Here is a 21,214-nt window from a genome sequence, read left to right as displayed (position 1 = left end):
TCTGTGTCCTCTGGGAGTGGTTTTCCATTTCAAACTTCTCCCGTTGCTCCTCCAGCTCCTCAAACTCATCTGCCAGCGCCATCAGGGTGTCCAGGTGCCGACACTCGTACGGCCGGATAAACATTCGGAGGGCCGGCGTGCTGTTCTCCTTTATCCTGTTCAGGACTTCTTTGGCAGACATACCCAGGGACCGCATCATCGTCTGCATGTCCACCATGTAATCTTTAAATTTTTCCCCGTATGTCTGCCTCCGCTGCCTGACCTGGTCCGCAAGCTTCTCCATGTAGCCTCGAGGAAGGAAATATCCTTGGAAGCTGAATATGAAGTCTCCCCAGTTGTCCCACTGCCGGTTGTTGGCTATGAACCACTTTAGGGCTCTGCCCTGCAGCAGCTCCGGCATTGCTCATGGGATCTGGTTTATATCCAGACCATATGTCACGGCTGACCACTCCACCTGCTCCAGGAACTCCAGTGGCTTGTCGTTGCCGTCGTACCGAAAGTTCCACTCTCGGACTTGCTTGGCCACCTTGGCGTAGTCCTGCGGATGTGGCCGTACGCTTTCTTTCCTCTCGCGGCTGCCTTCTCGCTGCCTGCCGTCGCTTGCCATGCTCTGAATATCCAGGCTTGCTATAAGGCCTTCGGCATCTGCGGCTGTTAGCTTGAATTTTGGGACCGGCAGCTTCCGGAATTTGACCTCCAGACCTGCCACTAACTCTGCCACGACCGGGTCTTCTGTTATGCGGTCAACCGTCTCTGCCAGGGTCTTCCTCATCGCCTCTACCGAGCCCTCAAGTTCTATTCCCAGAACATTGCTCACCTCGGCGAAGTCCTCCTTCCTGAGATTATAAATCCAGGACTTTCCCATCTTTGATCTTTTGTTCTCTTGGTCAGGGCAATCACTCATGGGCGCCAGATGTAACGACCTGATTTCTATGTATTCTCGCTCGCTACGTTAACGGGCGGCTAGCTCAGAGAGGTTATGGGTTCGTTCCACTAAATTTATATTGGATGATTGCCTTTGACCAATGAATAACGCAAGAGTTCTGTTGGGATCGTAACTGTCTTTATTCGTCTCCTTGTACAAGCCTCGCGGCTCTTCAGCTGCTGCTGCTCCTCGTCGTCGTCCTCTGCGGCGTCGCTCCTCGTCGCTGTCCTTCGCGGCGTCGCTACTCGTCGTCGACTGCTTGTTGGTATCTGACTCGTGACGGCTCCTTCGAGACTCTGGATGTTATGCGAACCTCACTATCGGGACCGGCAAGGTGTTTCGCCTAGCAGGTAGAACGCCGTTCTGCCTTTTCGCCTAGTCACCTTTATCGCAGGCTCCCTAAGTTGGTCCGGATTGTGTCGGCAAGGTGTATCGCCTAGCCGGTTGAACTCAGTTCGACCTCTTCGCCCAGCCACCTTTATCGCAGACTCCACGCAAGGACTCCCTGAGCTCGATTTAACCACGACCTAGCACCCGTTGGATCTCAGCGTTGAAGCCTCAGCCTTGTAGACTCTCAGTCGTTCGGCGTCTCGACTTTGCGATCTTGATCCTGGTACTCGGCACTTGATTAACTTGCTACTAGTCTCGCGTACACGCACTCGCTTTGATTCTCGCACTATTACTCCTCGTGTGCTCCGCTTGCGCCGCCTTTTATAGCCTGTGATGGTCCCGTTATTCCCTTTTCCAGCTCGCGTGATCGGGTCCAAGGTCCACTGCCGCACCGTTAGTTCACGGTGCGTCCTCTTTGTGCGGGTCCGAAGTCCGCCAATTTACCGTTCGACCCTGTTGCCCTTGCCGTATGAGGGTCCAATGTCCAGCGTGGTACCGTTAATTCACGGTGTCTCCGCTTTGCCCGGGTCCAAGGTCCGTTGTTTACCGTTTGACCTTGTTGCCCTTGACTCCTCCGGCATTCTCGCCTCCTTCGCTGTTGCTATGCAGCTCTCCTGCCTCGGAATTTGTGGGGAGTTTTAAGACTCCTCACAGTATATCTTTACCTTCGACCCTGGCAGGCCACGCCAGAGCTGTTCTAGGGCTGGAAGGGCGTCTTGCTTCTTCAGCTGTCTGATAGATTGTGGCCTATCAGACGCGAGAGGTGGGCGTGCTGGCAGGGTAGCTCCGGCACCGAGGTGAGATATGGGGTATAGGATGGAGGTAGGTAGTTATGAGGGAGGGGGTGTGTAAGGCTACGGTGTTAAGACGACCAAACAAGCGTCTTGTCGGTATACCTCCATCGGTATACCCGCTGTTTGTCCGGGGTTGCTTATTTGCTTGCGCTTATTCGCAACTAACCATCCCAGAAGGTCGTTCGCTATCCGCAACCTGCGACCCGCCTGGTGGCCTCAGCTAAGCCTCCCTTCGAATCATCCCACTAGTTCTTGAGGACAAACTTTAATGAGTTTTCAAAGCTGAGTGTGTCTCTGTGGACTGCTTAGCTTGAGATTTCGGCATCGAGTGACTTTATTAAGTTTCTCGTTCCTGATATGTTACCCTCACGCATGTATTAACGATCTCTGTCTGTGTTGTCAGAACCGACGTCCACTTCATGAGTTTCTCTCTTCTTGCTCTTCTGGTTTGTTTCTGAATCCTACATACAATTAATCCTCGCTTACTTATTCCGGTTTGTTTCAATGAATGAGCAAAATTGTACTTTTTATACAATTTAGCTCAATAATGTATAGGCCCGTTAGTATTTCATCGAATGGTATTTTTATACCAAAATTTTGTACTATCGGGTTTCGGTTCTGACAATTTTGTTCATTCATTGCTCATTGGAATCGTCATAGGTTTTCTTGCTCACACTTACATAAAATCGTATAGTTAAAGCAAAAAATTACCAATGAATGAGGCTAACAATGTATGTGCCCATTAATGACTGAATCTTTGAGTTGCTGAAAATGCACAGAAACTTTAAGCAATAGAGGGATCAACCCAAAATGTTTCCTGCTCAAATTGTTAAAACACGAAGGAAAAGCTAAAAAATGAATTAGTGGATATTATAATCAGCTAAGAAACAACTTTCTTTTGCAGATATTTGATGATAACTTTTATGTTGGGACCCATGATGCCGTCTGGTAGGAAAGAGCGACTTCCCTGGCTTTTCAGCAGCCAAATTTTTAGCAGCCTCTGGGTCGCTTAGGGAATCTCAAACGTCTTTTTACAACTACATAAAATAGGAAATCCAAAAAATATAAATAATAACAGCTCGCCCGAAAAGTCTATTATTAAGGTTGCAAATTATATGTTACGTGCCATTTTAAGAGCGGGCTGCTGATTTTTGTTTAATCAAGCTTAAGACTTTTATAACAACTTTTTTAAACTTTGCTCAGCTCTACCATCTATATTAACGAACCAATCGCTGTTAGAAGTTAAAGAAAGTGACACTTTCTAGTAAAATAAGTTATTAATCGCCTCAATCGGTTAGACAAAATTAAAAATAAACTATAAAAAATAGCCATAAGAACCAAATAAGACTAATTGAGTGTCATTTTATGAATCAGAAACAGAAAAACGATCTTTGTTTGTAAACCAATGTTATTATTCAGAATTTCCTTTTTTCGTTTTTAGAATCTGGACCACTTCAAAGTTTCTTTTTTAAGAAATACAGGAAGTGTTATTTGCCATGATCACAAACGTGATACGATAAATCGACTACGAAATATAAAAAATCAAAACACACTTGAAATGCCTCCCCCTTATCCTAACGGTTGGTATGCTATCCTGGAATCGTCCCAACTTAGAGCAGGGGAGGCTACTTTTTTGTCATGTTTGGGAGAGGAACTAGTTATCTTTCGCACTCAAAAAAACATGGTTTTTGTTCTGGATGCTTATTGCCCCCACTTAGGAGCCAACTTGGGCATTGGTGGAAGGGTAATTGACGACTGTATTGTATGCCCATTTCATCAATGGAGTTTTCGAGGCTCAGACGGACTATGCACAAATATTCCGTACAGCACTTCAGGTACGTAAAGTTTTATTTATTATAATTTAAAATTATAAATTTAATTTTATATTTTCTACCATGTTGGCTGTGATTAATAATTACTAGACCTTTTTATGAGTCGGCTCTTTGACTAATACTTTTATAAATATGTTCCTGTAAATCATGTCAATACATTTGGTATTCGAATGGCGCAGCTAAAGACAGTTAACATGGTCTACTTTGTAACGAACACGGGCAGCCATGGGCTAGAGAACAGTGCCGTCACATAAATTAGAATTGTAGTCAGAGTTCAGAAACTAAGGTTGAACTAGAATCTAGTTTTAGGTGTCGTAGTTGCTTAATTCCTCTTGAAAGACCTCCTAGCCTTCATAGGTCCGCTTAAAATGTTTGACCAATATAATTTATTGCAGCAGTAACTTTACGAGTCCCAATAAGAAACCGATTTATATATTATCGCTACTGATTTTTATATTGGGTGTACAAGTAGAAAACCTCCTTTTTTTTCATAGTTTGGGGCTTTATTGCGTAAAAATAGCTACATAGTGATTATTCAAAATATTTTCCATCGCTGGCTACAACTTTTTCCCATCTTTCTGGCAGCATGTGAATTCCGCGTCGAAAAAATTGTTCGTCTTTGGACGCGATCCATGTATCCAGCCAATTTTTGACCTCCTTGTAAGACTGGAAGTGCTGTTCAGCTAGACCATTAGTCATCGATCGAAACAAGTGAAAATCGGAAGGAGCGATGTCTGGAGAGTAGGGCGGGTGGGGTAGGATGTCCCATTTCTGTGTTTCCAGGTAAGTTTTTACGACCTTGGAAACATGAGGCCGGGCGTTGTCGTGTAGGATTATCACTTTATCGTGTCTTTCCTGGTATTGTGGCCGCTATTCTTCAGCGCTCGGCTCATGCGCATCAGCTGGGTCCGGTTGAGAGCTCCTGTGATGGATTCGCCTGGTTTCAAAAGTTCGTAATACACTTCGCCGAGTTGGTCCCTCCTAATAACTTTTTCTTTTTTGGCGTTGCAGTAGTTTCTCGCACGTGAAGAGACGCCTCTCAATGTCCTTCGGCCGGAACTCGTACGGTACCCAAGTTCCCTGCTTTTGAATCATTCCCATTTATCGATAGAACAATTCTAATAATATGATTTTAGCTACAAAGTAAATTAGTAAACAATGACTAGTTTTACTGAGACTGGCAGATATGTATCTCGGTGTCAAGGTAGTGATCCATAATTTTCTAAGCTGGGTTTAAGATTGCAAGATTTTGTTGGCGACTTGTTTCACTGAGAAACATAGCTCCTATCTGTACATGCATAGTAACTGAGACCGGTCAAGACGTGAAAAAGGTTGCCGAACCCTCAAATACCGATTATGCAGCATAATTATAAATAGGGACAAGTAAAAATTGATCCATTATTTGAACAATAGATGACTTTAGTGATTTGTATCCTTGCGTTGTATAAGTAGGTGGCGTTAGAAAGTAAAGCTTTCGTACTATAAAAGCTTCTTAGAAAAATTCTGTGTTCGATATCACAAACGCTTTGAGAGCTCGACAAATATGGAGACCGGCAAAGAAATAATTCGCTGAAGTTTATGGCTCTAATACATTATCTGCCAACCATGCACAATTTTGGTTTCGTTGGTTTCGCTCTGGGAATTTTGATGTTAAATATGAGGCAGGTTGCGGAAGGCAAATCGTCAAAAATGCCGACAAAATAATGAAAATCGTTGGGTCTGACCGACGTTCAAGTAGTTAATCAATTGCCCAGGAGTTAAACATTGCACAAAAAACGGTTTGGAACCATTTAACAAAGGCTGAATACACAAAAAAGCTCGATGTATGGGTGCCACATGAGCTATCAAATAAAACCTTTCGGACAAAATTTCGATCGCTGCTGAATCGCAACAAAACCGTCGCGTTTTTGAAGCGGATGGTGACTGGTGATAAAAAGTGGGTCACTTACGTTAGGCGAAAACGGTGGTGGTCGGAAAAGGATAAGCCGGTCGAGCCGGTGGCTAAGCCAGGATTGACGGCCAGAAAGGTTATGCTGTGTGTTTGGTGGGATTGGCAAGGAATTATCAACTATGAGCTGCTCCCCTATGGCCAAACACTTAATTCGGTTTTGTAATGTCAATTTAATTTGAAAATTAAATATTCTTGAAAACATTCAAATTATGATTTACTTGGGTATATGTTTAAAAACATTGACGCTATGATGATTTGCAGCTCATTTATTCAATAGTTATTCTTATCGCAACTATATGATGTCGTTTCCTATTTTAATAAAATTAAAGCGTAATTCTGAACTTTCAAATTATTAATACATAGGTCAAAAAAGAGTTTAAAAAAAATTACAAAATTAAAATATTATATTTTTATTTTTTTTTTTTAATATTTTTATTGTTCCCATAGGATCTTTATGTTATAGTCGTCCAATTATGATGAAAATCAAACCAAACTTAAAATTTGTTGTTCATTTAATATTCCAATTGTTCCTGGGATCTATATGCTATTGTTCACGTTTGAACATGGTTAATTAGATTGCTGGTGCAACACCACTTCAGATTACACTTGTGACCTAAGAAGTATGTTCCCCTTCCCACATAAATAGGATGGGATAACCCAAAGAATTGCCATTTGACATTTATGACACACTTGTCCCCGAAATAGCGTATACATAAGTTAAAAGATTGATTAAGAAAAATCAAACTTTTCTTTATTGAGTTGGATTAAGAACTGATTTACTTAGGTTAAACAATTGTTTTTTATAGCTACGCGTCGATCCATTGCTGCCACCGTCTCTGCCGCTGTTGGTTGCTGCTCTTGGTCACCGTTGCCGTTGACCAAACTTAATTGTAATTGGCCGGTGCATTTTAATTATTGTTTTTATTGTATGCACTTAGTTGAGTTCGATCAACTTTGGAAATTGGCTATTCTGCATTCCCACGATCGCTGACCAAAAGGTGCAAACTCAGCGCACGTGGCTAAGTTCGTTTGAGCTTTATTGAGGGCATTGCTTTGCTGTTAGTTGTGCTATAAATGCTCTCTTCTTCAGTTTGGGAAATTGTATTATTGAGGGCATTGCTTTGCTGTTTGTTGTGCAATCGATGCTTCCTCTTTTCTTCTGACTGGGAAATTTGGGAAAAATTATTTCTTCCCTCCTTAAACGCGACTGTCCTCGGTCGCAACGTAGTAGAGTACAGGTCTGGAATGCGTGGGCTTTTCTTGCGTTTCTGGCACGGAAACTGGTGTACTTTCCATTGACCTACGTCTTCGTAGGAATTCCGTGGTTGATCCTGTTATAAGTAGTAGTAGGATGATGGCGGATCCGTAGCTTACGGAAGATTGCCATGCTTCTTAAATTTTCCAACGCTTTTGTGTTGTTAATGTTGAGTTCCTTGACCAATTGTAGTGAGAGAACTTCCTCTAACTTAGTCTTTTCTCCCAATAGTTGGAATAACGGAGGTTCTGGTTCGACTACGTTGATTTCCTTTGACTTAAAGATGGTTTCGCCAATTGTTACCGTCGATTTACGCTATTGTATTAAGAAAAACCTTGCAGTTGTAAAAGTTTTTCATCTAGTGAGACTGATCAATTGAAGATGTTTAGCAGAATGGTGCCTGGTAGTATTTCTTCGAAATCCGGTATATGTTGATTGTTGATCATTTAAAAGAGCGTTTACGCAAGTATCATTGCTTAAATCTAATAAATTTTCTGAATTACAAATTGTCTTATCATTACAAGGTTTAATAATTGCAAGTAATTGTCTCTTACATTCTAAAAAATTGTCATATTTTATATCATTATTTATTTGTGCTTTTTTTATTGCTTTAATTTTTAAAGTTCTACAATTATCTGATTTGATGGTTGGGAGGCTAATTATGTAAATAAGGACGTTGCCATTTGTGTCTAGTTTGATTCGAGCAAACTCCAATAATTCTTCTATGTTAAAAAATAAGTTATTTTCTTTTTTAAAAATTTCTTCCACTATTTTGGTTTCTGTATTTGTAAGTAAAAATGAATTTATTGTGTTAGATTTGGTCCATGTAATTGCGTATATAATGTTGGTTATTTCTTCTATTATTAATTGAATTTTATACTTTAAAATATTTGCTTTATGATTTACGATTTCTTTCGAGCTGTGGGTAATTTTCAAATTTGCATTAGTAGCATTAGTTAGTTGGTTTATTTTTTGATTAATTAATCTGTTAATTACTACTTGTCTATTGTTGATTTTTAGCTGCTCATTTATCTTATCTTCTAAGATCTGATAGTCGTGGTGATCTGGTGATCCCGCCAGCCATTTCCATGCAGTAGCTATTGCTTCTATTGTCCTTTTTTGTTTTTTTTAGTTTGGAGTATGCGTAAATCCGTTTGGATCTGTTTTAGTTCATAAGGAAGATATGGGTGTAATGGATAAGATGAGGTGAGTGAATGAAATGATTCTTCTAACTTCGCCAGAGTTTCTTCATAGCTTTGTAGGTTAAAGATGTGGATGATTTTATATGTTCCATCTTGTTTTAGCCGCTAATCCGGTTTCAAATGAGATGATTTGTGAATTGCAATAGTCGAGGACCGCATGTTGATAAATATAATCTGAATAATTATGATCTTATGTTATTTTTATGTATGATTTTTCCGTTTTGTGTTTTAATGGTGGTCGTTTTGTTTTCCGCTATTTTCTCGGCTTTGTGTCTAGGTGTAAGTTTAGTTCCTAACCTTTCTTTTATTTTCACGTGTACAGTTTCGCCTGGCTTATAAAGTTTTGGTAATGTTTTTTCTTGATTGTAATATTCGAGGTCGGCTGTTTGTTTATTTTTAATTTTCTTTTTTATTTCTTCTCGTTTTTTTTCTATGTCTTCTGTTGTACAAGTGATTGTGCTTCTGAAAAATATGCCTATGGGTCTTTCTCTTGTTACAGAATGTATCGATTTATTATATTCCTGAACTGCTTTAAAGATTAAATCCTCAAATGATATGCTCCCATTGTCGTTTTTAAGACACCGCATGATTCCAGATAGGGTTGAATGAAACCTTTCTATTTATCCGTTACTTGTCGATGCGTACGGAGCAGTGGTGTGTACTGATATTTTGAGTTCATCTTCTAACATAAACTTTATTGCTGCTGATCCAAATGGTCGTTCGTTGAAAGTAATTCTCATTTCCCTCAACGGATTTTTAATATCTTCAACTGCTCTTGACTCTAAAATTTTTACTTGAACATATTTTAAAAACTTGTCAATTCCCGTTAAGACTCTATGTTTTTCGGTAATATAAATATCTATGTGAACTATTTCTCCTGGATAATTATGAACAGGGGTCGGTTAGATTTCTCCTTTTGGGGGGTGTCTATCGTATTTCGATTCTTTACAAGTTTGACAGGCTTGAACTATTGCTTGAATTTTCTACTAAGAAAAGTTGTGGAAAAATATAATTCTTCAAAATTTGTAATTTGTTCTCTTTTGCATCTCTATATTTCTTCTATGTTCGAGGGTAATTATTTCGTTTTGTTGGGACTCCGAGTTTATGTCGTCTATTTTGTTTTGAGTGAACCTTACCTCGTATGAATTAAAATAGGTAGGGTAAATGTTTTGAATTTTTCCCATTACCCCTTCGGATGTAATAATTCCGTTTATGAGCTTAGGGTCAAGTCTACTAGTTAAAATTGCAATAGGTTCTTCTGTGTAAGATTTCTTTAATGATGTGTCTTTGGTATGTTGGGAATGGCTTTTCGAAACTATAGGAATGTGTATCGGCAGTCAGTAGAAATAATTTGTTTTTTAATGCGTTAATTGGAGCTTCTACCAAAAATATGAGGTTGTGTGACGAGCTTTCGTCGCTATGGGCTGATGCTGAGGAGCTGATTGAATTAATTTCTGCGGGGGCCCGGGACAACGCGTCCGCTTGACCAGTAATTTTGTTGCGGATTGCTAAAAGAATTCCATAATATTTTGGTGAACCAATTCAGTATTCATAGATTTTTAACACCCTCTCGAATATTCAGTTTTGTTTCCTGAGAATTCTCTAAGTGTCCGAACAATGTCTGGTAATTTATCGAACTCACTAAGATTGTGCGTTAATTTTCTTTTAATTATTTGATCTGTATATTTGTCTCTAAGACTGTTTTTATTTTTTCCTCATTGTCCCTCTCGGTCATGATTCGCGTGTTTATTTGTGTGGTACTGGCTGATGAGGGTCCGGAAAGATTCGCCAAATCTTGTTCGGTCATTTTGGGTATGGATATATGAGCAGCGAAAGAGTTAATTTAATTTTTTTAATTTTTGTTATTAAGAATTCGGAAGATGTCTTCTTAAAATTAGGGTGTGAGATTTTTTTATTATAGGGTGCATGTTGTAATTATTGTGTGGGGATTTTTATTTTCTTATATTTTGGATCTTTTTTACTTACTAAAATGTGTCTTTTACTCTTTATATTTGGGTAAAACTTTTTTGTTCTTTGGATATTTTTCAATGAAATAATTTTTTATGTTTTTGTTTTTAATAACATTGCTTAAAACTATTTTTACAGTAGTAACATATCTCGGCGTGCTCTCGTGATGACAGGTTAGGCAGATTCCGTTTTATCCCACACAGCAACGATCTCTCCTGAGTATGAGTTTACTAAGGGGCCTTTTCTGTACCTTAATTCACGTTCCCTTCGAACGGATACTAAAGGGATCACGGCGATAAAATTTGTCCTGATTATTCCGCCGGGTACAAGTTCTGTTTGTTTTTTTCAGGAGTGACAATTTTGCGGCATTTTTTAAACGGCACTTTTGCACTTCCGAATCTCGGAAATTCTGGTTTTTCACTTCTCACTGATTAGGCGGAGGTTCGAAACGAAACGTCAGAATTTCAGAAGTTCAGAAGAACTTCGCGAGACGCGGAACTTCTTATCCTTTCGCGGTTTTTTATCAGGTCCCTGTCGGGCGCCAGTTAAAAGATTGATTAATCTTCTTCCGTCTCTGCCGCTGTTGGTGATTCTGCTGACGTTCTTTCATATTATTGGCTGTTGCTCTTGGTCACCGTTTCCGTTGACCAAAATTAATTGTAATTGGCCAGTGCTTTTTAATTATTGTTTTTATTGTATGCACTTAGTTAAGTTCGATCAACTTGGGAAATTGGCTATTCTGCATTCCCACGATCGCTGACCAAAAGGTGCAAGCTCAGCGCACGTGGCTAAGTTCGTTTAAACTTTATTGAGGGCATTGCTTTGCTGTCAGTTGTGCAATAAATGCTCTCTTCTTCAGCTTGGGAAATTTTATTACTGAGGGCATTGCTTTGCTGTTTGTTGTGCAATCGATGCTTACTCTTTTCATCTGTTTGGGAAATTGTATTATTTTGGGTGTTAACTCATATAAGCTCCTAGAATGAACCCCTTGAAATGATTATACATTAGAACACTGTAACTAGTACATAAGTGGAAAATAGTATAAAAGACGCGATGAGCGCCAAATAAAGATCAGTTCTGCTGTGTTTTAGTTAAGGATTCGGCGGTTAACGGTATAAGTTGCTAGTTGAACGGAGAGGTTTTAGCTGAACCCAAAGCACGCGATAAACGCTGCTATCATATTGTCCCTCGGGCATACGATTTCTTTGCTCATGTAGACTGCCAAACCGATCGGTATACTTGACGGTATTCACGGTAGAAAAGTCCGCAAGGCGCACTCAACGGTGCACTACGGCAAGATTAGGAAAACAAAAATAAATAAATCGACGATTGCAACCTAAGACTGATGCGTGGGACAAAAAGGAGGTAAACGTGAGAAAGAGCAGTATGAAGCTACAGAGTGCGGCCTTTTAAGGAGGCAACTGCTGACGGTCGAATACAGAGCTGCAACGGCGTGGGAAGTCCACTCAACGAGGAGCAAGTGCAGGACCGCGGCTAATATTGTAGCGACAGCGGATGCTTGCAGCGCAGCTACAACGGCGTGGTAGGTCCACAAATATACCGAAATCAAGTGTCGGACCGCGGCTTACACATCGGCACGCGACAGTGGAGGCTTGAGCGTTAGCCACAACGGCGTGGGAGGTCCACGAACCACGTAACGTACCGCGGCTTACACATCGGCAAGCGACAACGGAGGCTTCAAAATAAATCTATAGCGGCGTGGGAGGTCCACGAAATAATACGAAGCGTCGGACCACGGCTAATAGGATAGCGTCAGTGGAAGCTTGGTGCAAATAAAAGAAATCACCACAACGACGAGGCGACAGCGGAAACGTAAGAAGCGGTATCCACGGCATAGTCACCATTAAATGGAAGAGATTCATCAGAAATTTAAATTGGAAAAGGCGCAGGATTTCTGGGAAGCAGCGGCGAAGAAAGGAGCAGGACCACAACCATTGATGATCGAGGAGTCCAAGGCCCGACAAAGGAAGTCCCGACCCACTTAGGAAAAAAATAAAAAATCCAAAAGATCTGCAAAGAAGAAGCAGAAAAGGCGGAAAATAAACGAATTGTATAGGCTTATCAACCTATCAACAGGGGAATATAAGAAACAATTGTTTAAAGAATTAGAATTGTTAAGAAATAAATCCACTAATAAATGAATAGTAAAATGGTAGAGAAACACTTAAAGCTCTCGCGGCTAGTCAATCAGCCATATATATCCAGTTGAAGAAATGGGAAGATGATGTCAGTCAAATAGAAAGGTCCGATTTGAAATTCCTATCTGAAATACAGTCAATGGGAATTATTCAAAAGTCAGCATCAGGAGCTGTTGGCAAACGCATCAGCGTTCACAGGAGACTACTTCTCAAATGATGGGTATGGAAAAACACAAGCCCTAAAAAACAACATTTTGGCGGAATTTAATAAGAAGTCGGCCGAGGAAACAATTAACTACTCAATGCAAAAATTGTTAGGGGAATTGCGCTTACATGAGTACAACCAACCAAGACAAGCGCTTTATGGAAACCTTGGAAACTGCCGGCCAAGACCCGAAACCACAACTAAAATATATGAAGTATATATTGAGGAAGATTTTCAGCGGCTTACTGAAAATCTAAAAGAATTCAAAATAAATGCACAAATTACCTTAACGGTTTTAGAGGGGTAGATAAAAATGGAAGATAAAAATGGAAGCAAGAAATAAAGAAATTTGGATGCAAGAGAATAAATTCGAAGAACGTCGAGTTTCTGTTAGGGAGATGGAGATTCACGCATTTTTTGGAAACATTTCCGCATGGTCGGGATGAAGCCTAAGATTAAACTAATGCGACTGAAGGAAGTTGTAAAGGGTGAAGCATCATATTTGATAAAGCATCTGCTGTTATGTGATGAAAATTAAAAAATATCTTTGGATATTTTAAAAAATAGATTCGAGAACAAACGTCAGTTGTTTATGAAAAATTTTCATCAAATTCTTGATTTGCCTATGATGAACAGCGAATCAGAAAGAAGTGTTTTAAACATGCTAGATACAACGCAAAAATGCACTCATGCCAGCGCATTAGATGACACCGAAGTTTTCATCACGGGAATATTCATGAGGAAATTTGATCGAAAAGGACAACACCAATTCGAACATTCTTCGAATACCACTTAAAGATCTGTTGGAATTTTTGGAGAAACATCTGCAACCCATAAAAGCAGTAAGGTTGCATGATATGGAAAATAAATTCAGCAATAAGGGAAAATTGATTGATGTAATGGCTTATGTACTGAGATTCATAGATCGGCGTAAAAAAGAAATCGTGTCAGGATCGAATAATTTATCAGTAGAAGAATTGGAACGAGCTGATATTAAAATTTTTAAGCTACATCATCTTAAAGAATTTCCCGAAGAGATCGAAAAATTGAAAGGGAAATTAGCACCAATTTATGGATAGCAATGGAATTTTAAGAGTCGGAGGCAGACTACAATTTTCGGATCTAAATTTTAATCAAAAACATCCAATTATAATAAACAAGTCACATTTGGCTAAGCTGTTAATTGAAAAAACACATTTAAGGACGATGCACGGATCCGAAGAAAATTCTGGATAATGGGTTTTAAAAATACAATTAAAACCGTCGTACATCATTGTGTACTGTGCACCAGATTTCGGCAGCAATGTGCACAGCAACTAATGGGGCAGATTCCGGAACAAAGAGTTCCTACATCACAACCGTTTAAGCATTCAGGAGTAAACTACGCCGGACCTATTAATATGAGCGTTTTCAAAGGAAGAGGAATAAAATTGTTCAAAGGATACATCGCCGTTTTTGTATGTATGAGTACTGTTTATGAACGCTTTCCAGCCGTTATTTTGAATTCATATATTTGTATTCAACATAAGTTTTGGTATTTTTTTTTTGTAGCAAGAAAAGGACGGTGCAGACATATATATTCTGACAATGGTACTAACTCTGTTGGTGCAGAAAGAAAATTAAATATGGACCTCATAGAAGCTATTAAACGAAACAGTATAAATCCGACCCTAACGGATGAACGCATACAATGGCATTTTATTCCCCTGGCAAGTCCTCACTTTGGAGAAATTTGGGAAGCTGGAGTGAAATCAGTAAAGTATCATTTAAAACGAGTAATAGACGATAGCACTCATACTTATGAAGAAATGAGCACATTATTATCAGAAATTTAAGCTATTGGGTGTACAAGTAGAAAACCGCCGTTTTCCACTGGGTGGCGCCACCTTTGGAAATCGGTGAGGGAATTCCGATCATCAGCATCACATGGCAAGCTTAGGTATCGGTCAACAACTCCACATCATCTCGCTCGTCTATTCTCATTGTCCATTTCTTTGTTGGTGCGCGAAGATGTCGAAATTTTAACCGAATAAGCGTCATTTGCGGGAGACTTTGCTTTTCGCGTTTTATTCGAAAAAAACTGCTGCTGAAGCGCGTCGAATGATTGTAGCAACATATAGTGAGTCGTGTATCAGTGAAAGAACGTGCCGAGAATGGTTCGTGAAATTCAAAAATGGTGATTATGACGTGGAAGACAAGGATCGGTCGGGTCCCGTGAAAAAGTTTGAAGATGCAGCTTTGGAGACTCTGTTGGATAAAAATTCTTGTCAAACACAACAAGAATCCATCACAGGAGCTCTCTATTTTGAAAAATCAGTATGTAGCTATTTTTACGCAATAAAGCATCAAACTATGAAAAAAACGTGGGTTTTCTACTTGTACACCTAATATATTGAATTGCAGATCATTGTATCCGATTGACGATGGAAACAATCTTGAAGAGATTTTGACAGCAGCGCATTTTTTAATTGGCAGACTAACACTTGATATACCGGAAGATACAACGGATAAATATGTATCACCTCTTGATAGATGGAAGCTGTTAACAAAAATTATTTCATTTCTGGCAGAAATGGAAGGACGAATATCTCGTTACGCTTCAGAAACGACCAAAATGGGAAGGTGAAAAAACTAATTTGGAAGAAGGGCAAGTAGTACTTATAAAAAATGAAAGTACAAGTCCAAATTAATGGCCGCTTGGAAGGATAGTAGAATCTCATCCTGGCGCCGATGGAAAGGTCACAGTCGTTTCTGTTAAAACTCAAAGTGAAGTTTTTAAAAGACCCATTGTAAAACTATGTCCATTGAAAATGGATCAAAAGGTAGAAAGGAGGAGGCCTGACAACAAATCATCAGCTTTAATAAATTGTCATTTAATGTTTTCTCTTATTACCGGGATAAAAACATTAGCAAAATCGGATAGCGGAATAACAAATATGCAACCATTGGAAAATAGTACGATGATAGACCTGGACAATCTTGGGGACTTATGGACATCGCAGCGTCGAAATAGAATTTAATTATATATTATAACTTGGAGCCATACAATACCGAGTTAAGACGGATAGATAAATATATCTGAGAGCTAGCAGTTAATTGCAAGACTTAAATTTTATATGAATGAGCTTGTCAAATAATGGAACGCAATTTTAATAATAGAATTAATCAACTTAAAGCAAATAACGTGTTGATATTAAAAGCAAAAAGGCAGAAAATAGCACAATTTGAGTTCATTGGAACTATACACCATATATTATTTGGAACCATGGATGCTACAGACAGAAATATAATTGAAGCAAATATACAAAACATTTTCGATAATCAACAAGATCTGCAACATATGTATATGAAAGAAACATCCTTAATAGTTTCGACGTTAAATATCATAACAAAAACATCAGAGGAAATGAACAGTTCAAAGCGATGGAAGACGACATAATGAGGTTGAACAAGAAAGTACCCGAAAATCAATATGTCAATCGGATTACACTAGCATACTGTTTCAAATTACACAATTGCTGGAAAGTTGTGAGAAAACGCAAGGCTCAATTACAAATTTATTAATTTACCTCAATCACGGTCGGGTTAACCCTCAATTGTTAAAACCATCGCAAAAAAATAGGAAATTGCACTAATTAAGGAAAAACTAGCACCGAACCTACAGCTACCTGGATCAGCAACTGGAACAAAAATAAGAGAAATATATGTTGCAGCATTGATATTATTTTCCGACATTGTAATAACGCAGCGAGTTTCGGTTTCACACGCACGAAATCCTGAACGCAACTACTGGCGTCATCCCTTCTTCTTTCTGTGCTTACCACCGAACCACACTCGGCGACAGCGACACAACGCTAAACGGTACTTCTTAAGCGACAACACGCATACAACCAAACAAAGCACCGTTAGAGGCTGATGCAATATTACTTTACTGATGAAATTAGTCTTCTGGAATTTTCTAGAGACTGTATACCTATACACTCATACCAACATCCACACACTCTTAGTGCGCGCTGACACGGCCATACTGACCATTACACGACCTTTGCAATTTTACCAAAAGTGCTTTGATACCATTCAATCACTTTATAATAGTTTATTCAAATATAACTTTTAATTTTTCATCTAAATCTATTATTTTCATTACAAATACCATCTTCCTATTGATACAGCTCATTTTTACATTATCATTAACCATTCAGGTTTCTCAAAATATTATCTGATGCGCCACACGCCATGATCAAAACAATTGTTTTGCACTTGTGCTTACATTATTATAACAGATTTTATTATTAACTCTTAAAAACAACTGTACTGTCTCTTTCAACAGTTTATCTTTACATTATTTCATAACTGTCTCTTTCAACAGTTTATTTTTACATTATTCAGTACTGTCTCTTTCAAAAGTGTCCTTTTCAACTATTTCATTACTGCCTCTTTTAACAGTTTCTGATTCAACTTTTTTTTTTTTTTTATTACTGTCTCTTTCAACAGTTTATTTTTACATTATTTCAGTACTGTCTCCTTCAACAGTGTCTTTTTCAACTACTACATTACTGTCTCTTTCAACAGTGTCTTTTTCAACTATTACATTACTGTCTCTTTCAACAGTTTCTGATTCAACTTTTTTATTACTGTCTCTTTCAACAGTTTCTGTTTCAATTACATTATTTAAATCCTTATTACAACTTCAACTAGTATTTGAGCATTTGGAATTTTTCTTATGTCATAATGAGCATATTTATATTTTCTATTATTTGTCAAAGACCTGAGCATATATCTATCCCCCTCTAACAATTCAGTTATTTGAAACGGCCCCCTAAATTTTAGACTTAACTTTGTTTGATGCCTCTCTTCGTTTTTTAACAATACGAAATCTCCAACCTTGCATCCAACAATTTTAGCCTTGTTTTTATCAAATTGCTCCTTGTTATATGTTGCTGCAGCTGAAATATTTTGACCTGCGCGTGTTCTTACTTCTGCCAAGTCGACCTCTTCTACCATATCGCAGGGTGGAAGCAACCCCAACGGGCGAGCAACTTTGCCGATAAACAATTCCAAGGGGCTTGCTTTTATCACTCAACTAACAGTACAGTTTAAGGCAAATTGAACTTCTCCTAATGCATCTTGCCAAGGTCGATTGCTAGTTTCAACGGCTTTTAATAAATTCTTTAAGGTGCTCATAATGCGTTCAACTTGACCATTAGCCGTTGTGAACAAAACCCACTAAATCTAGTACTGGCGAAACATCTGCCCCGATCCGCTTTTATGCGATTTGGTACTCCAAACAGAGAAATAGCCGACGTGACAGCATTTATGCAATTTTCAGCATCAATTTTAAGCGTATGGGTTAATTAAACAAATTTAGTGAAAGCGTCCATTCCTTCTGATCAGATTTGCCACTCAACTTTCCAGTTATGTCAATGTGAATTGTGTGCCAAGGTGTATTTACTTTTGGTATTGGATGAAGACTTACTTGAACTTTACCCGAAGAAGACTTTGACATTTTACATGTAATGCAGTTATCAACAAACTTCCGAACATACTTGGACATATTATCGAACCAGTAATAGTCATAGGCCTTATCTAAAGTCTTCTCCCATCCCAAATGCATGATGGACTCATGAATTTGATTTAATACGGGCCATCTAAATGGTCGAGGAACAATTGATAAAGTTCGAGTTCTACCATTTCGCTGAATTTTTCGATAAAGTATTCCTGCTCTCAATTTCAGAATCCTGACGCTGTTCGGCCAAAAGCCAATTGTCAGATATTTCAGCCAAATTGTCTCGTTTTTCTAGAGTTTTGCAAGTCAATTCTGCTGAAGGCGGATTTCTTGAAAAGAAGTCAACATGAGACATTCGTTTGCCTTCTTTATATTGTATGTCAAATGTAAAGGACTGTAAATACGCCCACCATCTTTGTACCCTGGGACATGGATCCTTTTTAGTTCTTGTTGCTTTAAGTGAGTTACAATCAGTGAAGACAACTAAATTTCTACCCAATAGATAATGGCGAAAATGTTTTATAGACAAAACAACAGCAAGAGTTTCTAGCTCATAAGAATGATACCGTGATTCAGCCGGAGAAGCAGCCTTACTAAATTATTAAATGACATGAGACTTATTATTGATTTTGCGTAACAAGATGGCACCGTATCCCCGAGAACTTGCATCAACTCGATCGGATGGTTCGGATCAAAAATTACTAAAACGGGCTTTTGTGTAAGGATAGAAATATACTTCTCCGAAGTCAAAAAATATAACGGTTTTATAAAACAGGAAGATCCTTGCATAAATTGCCTGAAGTAAGACGCTAATCCAATTAATTGGCGTAAAGCAGAGACAGTCTTAGGAGGTGGCAAGGTAGTTAACTCTGTAACTTTAAGCGAATTCGGGCGGATTTCACCTGCACTCACTTCATACCCCAGATATTGAACTGTTGACTTGAGAAAAGAACATTTTTTTACATTGAATGAGAATCCAGCCTCCGTGAGACAGTTAAGAGTAATTTGCAACCTTTCCAAAGTCTCACTTTTTGTTGCAGCGGCCACCATTACGTCATCCATATAAACGACAACAAAAGTATTTGCAAGGTCTCCAAGTGCTTGCATGACTGTGCGTTGAAATACTGAAGGTGCGTTTCTGAGCCCAAAAGGCATTGCCAAAAATTCATGCGCATGGGAATTTGATAATACCCACTTGCCATGTCTAATCATGTAAAATATTTTGCTCCATAAAGTCTGGCTATCTGATCTGATATAAGTGGCAAGGGATATCTATCTGCGACTGTATTAGAATTTAATTCACGGTAGTCAACACACAATCGATGAGTGCCGTCTTTTTTGTTAACCAACATTATGGGACTGGCCTATTTGGTCTTCTTTGAACAATTTTTCTTGGGTCTACTAATTTAATTTTCATTTCACCCGAACTAACTCTAGACGACTGAAATCCATTAATAAAAGCTTTTGAATATTTTTCCAATGTATCTTGCAATTTATCTCTATCTTCTCCCACAAGATCGGTATTTAATTCACAAAAATTCTTATCGTTTGAACAATAATTTACAGTTTTCTAACAATTTCAAATTTTCCTGGTGATATTATAAAATTAAATCCAGGATACAGTACTTCTCGACCAATAACAATATCATTCTTCAAATACTCATTGTCCAAAACATGAAACAAAACTTCAATACAGTGTTGGTTAATTTTTACGTTGCTAAGTATTTGTAATGTGCTACATATGCCACCACTACCAATACCCTTCAACATCACTACATTGTTAATTCTTTTACCAACTAATTTGACACTTATCTTCTACTTTATCAATGAGCATTCCGATCCAGAATCGAAAGTTGTTATGAACGTCTCGCCTTCATGAACCTTCACTCCTTTGGGCTCAACCACTTCGCATAGCTCCACTTTTTTCATCTGGTGTGTATCCTTGTGTTTATCCATCTTGAACTTATTGCAATGTGTTGAATGTGGTCAAGTTCACCACACTTAAAGCAGGTTACGTTCACTTTTTTATGGTGAGCAAGTGCGCTCCTGTCGCTATTGTTCCAGAATGTTCCGTGAGACGAAGGATGATTTTGCTGCTGTTTAGCTCGACATTCCACCATTTTGTGGCCTAATTTTCCACAAAAATGGTACTTGATTGTTGAAAGTTTCGGACGCTTTACGTCAGTTGAAGATATTTCCTCTTGCAAAGTTTTCTTTCTTTTGTTGAACGTGAATGCTTTAAGCTCGGTTTGCAATTCTTTTCTGGTGCGCATATTTGAAGTAAAGGTTAGGCGCTGCAATCTGTTATCAACATGAGCCATCTTGGCAAGCGTCACCGAAACTGCAATTTCCTCCACATTCATGTCACGCCATTTTGTGAGAAGTGTCGTCATCATACGGCTAGCATAATTGGAGAGACATTCGCCATCGGTCGGAGAATTAGCTAACATTGACAGAAACATAGCCGCTGGCGTTTCTACACTGCCAAAACGCTACACTGCCCATGTTATGTCAGGATAATATGTTTGTGCAAGCCACTGCGACGCACTACCTTCCAACGATGCACTCAAGGCCATCAACAACGCGCTGCCTTTTACGGTATTTTCTGTCAAAATTATATTAACTGTAGAACACCACGCCAATGCGTCAGCGCCATCAAGATCCGCGTTGAATTTTGGTAGCACAATAGTTTTTTTTTATTGTTGTTTCAGGTGTCGATGATTGTACAGCTTTAATAAGTTCGATCAAATTTTCGCCATGGTCCATCTGATTCATTAGGCAGCGAGCCAGATCCCACTTCTGATGTTGCAGCATTGATATTATTTTCCGACATTGTAATAGCACAGCGAGTTTCGGTTTCACATGCACGAAATCCTGAAAGCAACTACTGGCGTCATCCCTTCTTCTTTCTGTGCTTACCACCGAACCACACTCGGCGACAGCGAAACAACGCTATCGCCCCGCTAAAACGGTACTTCTTAAGCGACAACACGCATTCAACCAAACAAAGCACCGTTAGAGGCTGAT

General features: G+C 39.0%; 1 protein-coding gene across 2 annotated transcripts in view; it reads left to right on the top strand.

The window, feature by feature from the left end:
• LOC108147566 (cholesterol 7-desaturase nvd) overlaps nt 1–21,214 on the top strand; it is a 400,790-nt gene that overhangs the window by 44,144 nt on the left and 335,432 nt on the right. For both annotated transcript variants that reach the window (XM_041708695.1, XM_041708696.1), the window contains exon 3: nt 3,551–3,944. In XM_041708695.1, the coding sequence (XP_041564629.1) occupies nt 3,551–3,944 (394 nt within the window). The remainder of the gene's footprint in view (nt 1–3,550; nt 3,945–21,214) is intronic.

Source organism: Drosophila elegans, unplaced genomic scaffold (genome assembly GCF_018152505.1).
Source record: "Drosophila elegans isolate 14027-0461.03 unplaced genomic scaffold, ASM1815250v1 contig_37, whole genome shotgun sequence".
NCBI lineage: Eukaryota > Metazoa > Arthropoda > Insecta > Diptera > Drosophilidae > Drosophila > Drosophila elegans.
Note: the sequence above shows the minus strand (reverse complement) of the source record. Positions and strands in the feature narration are given on the sequence as shown.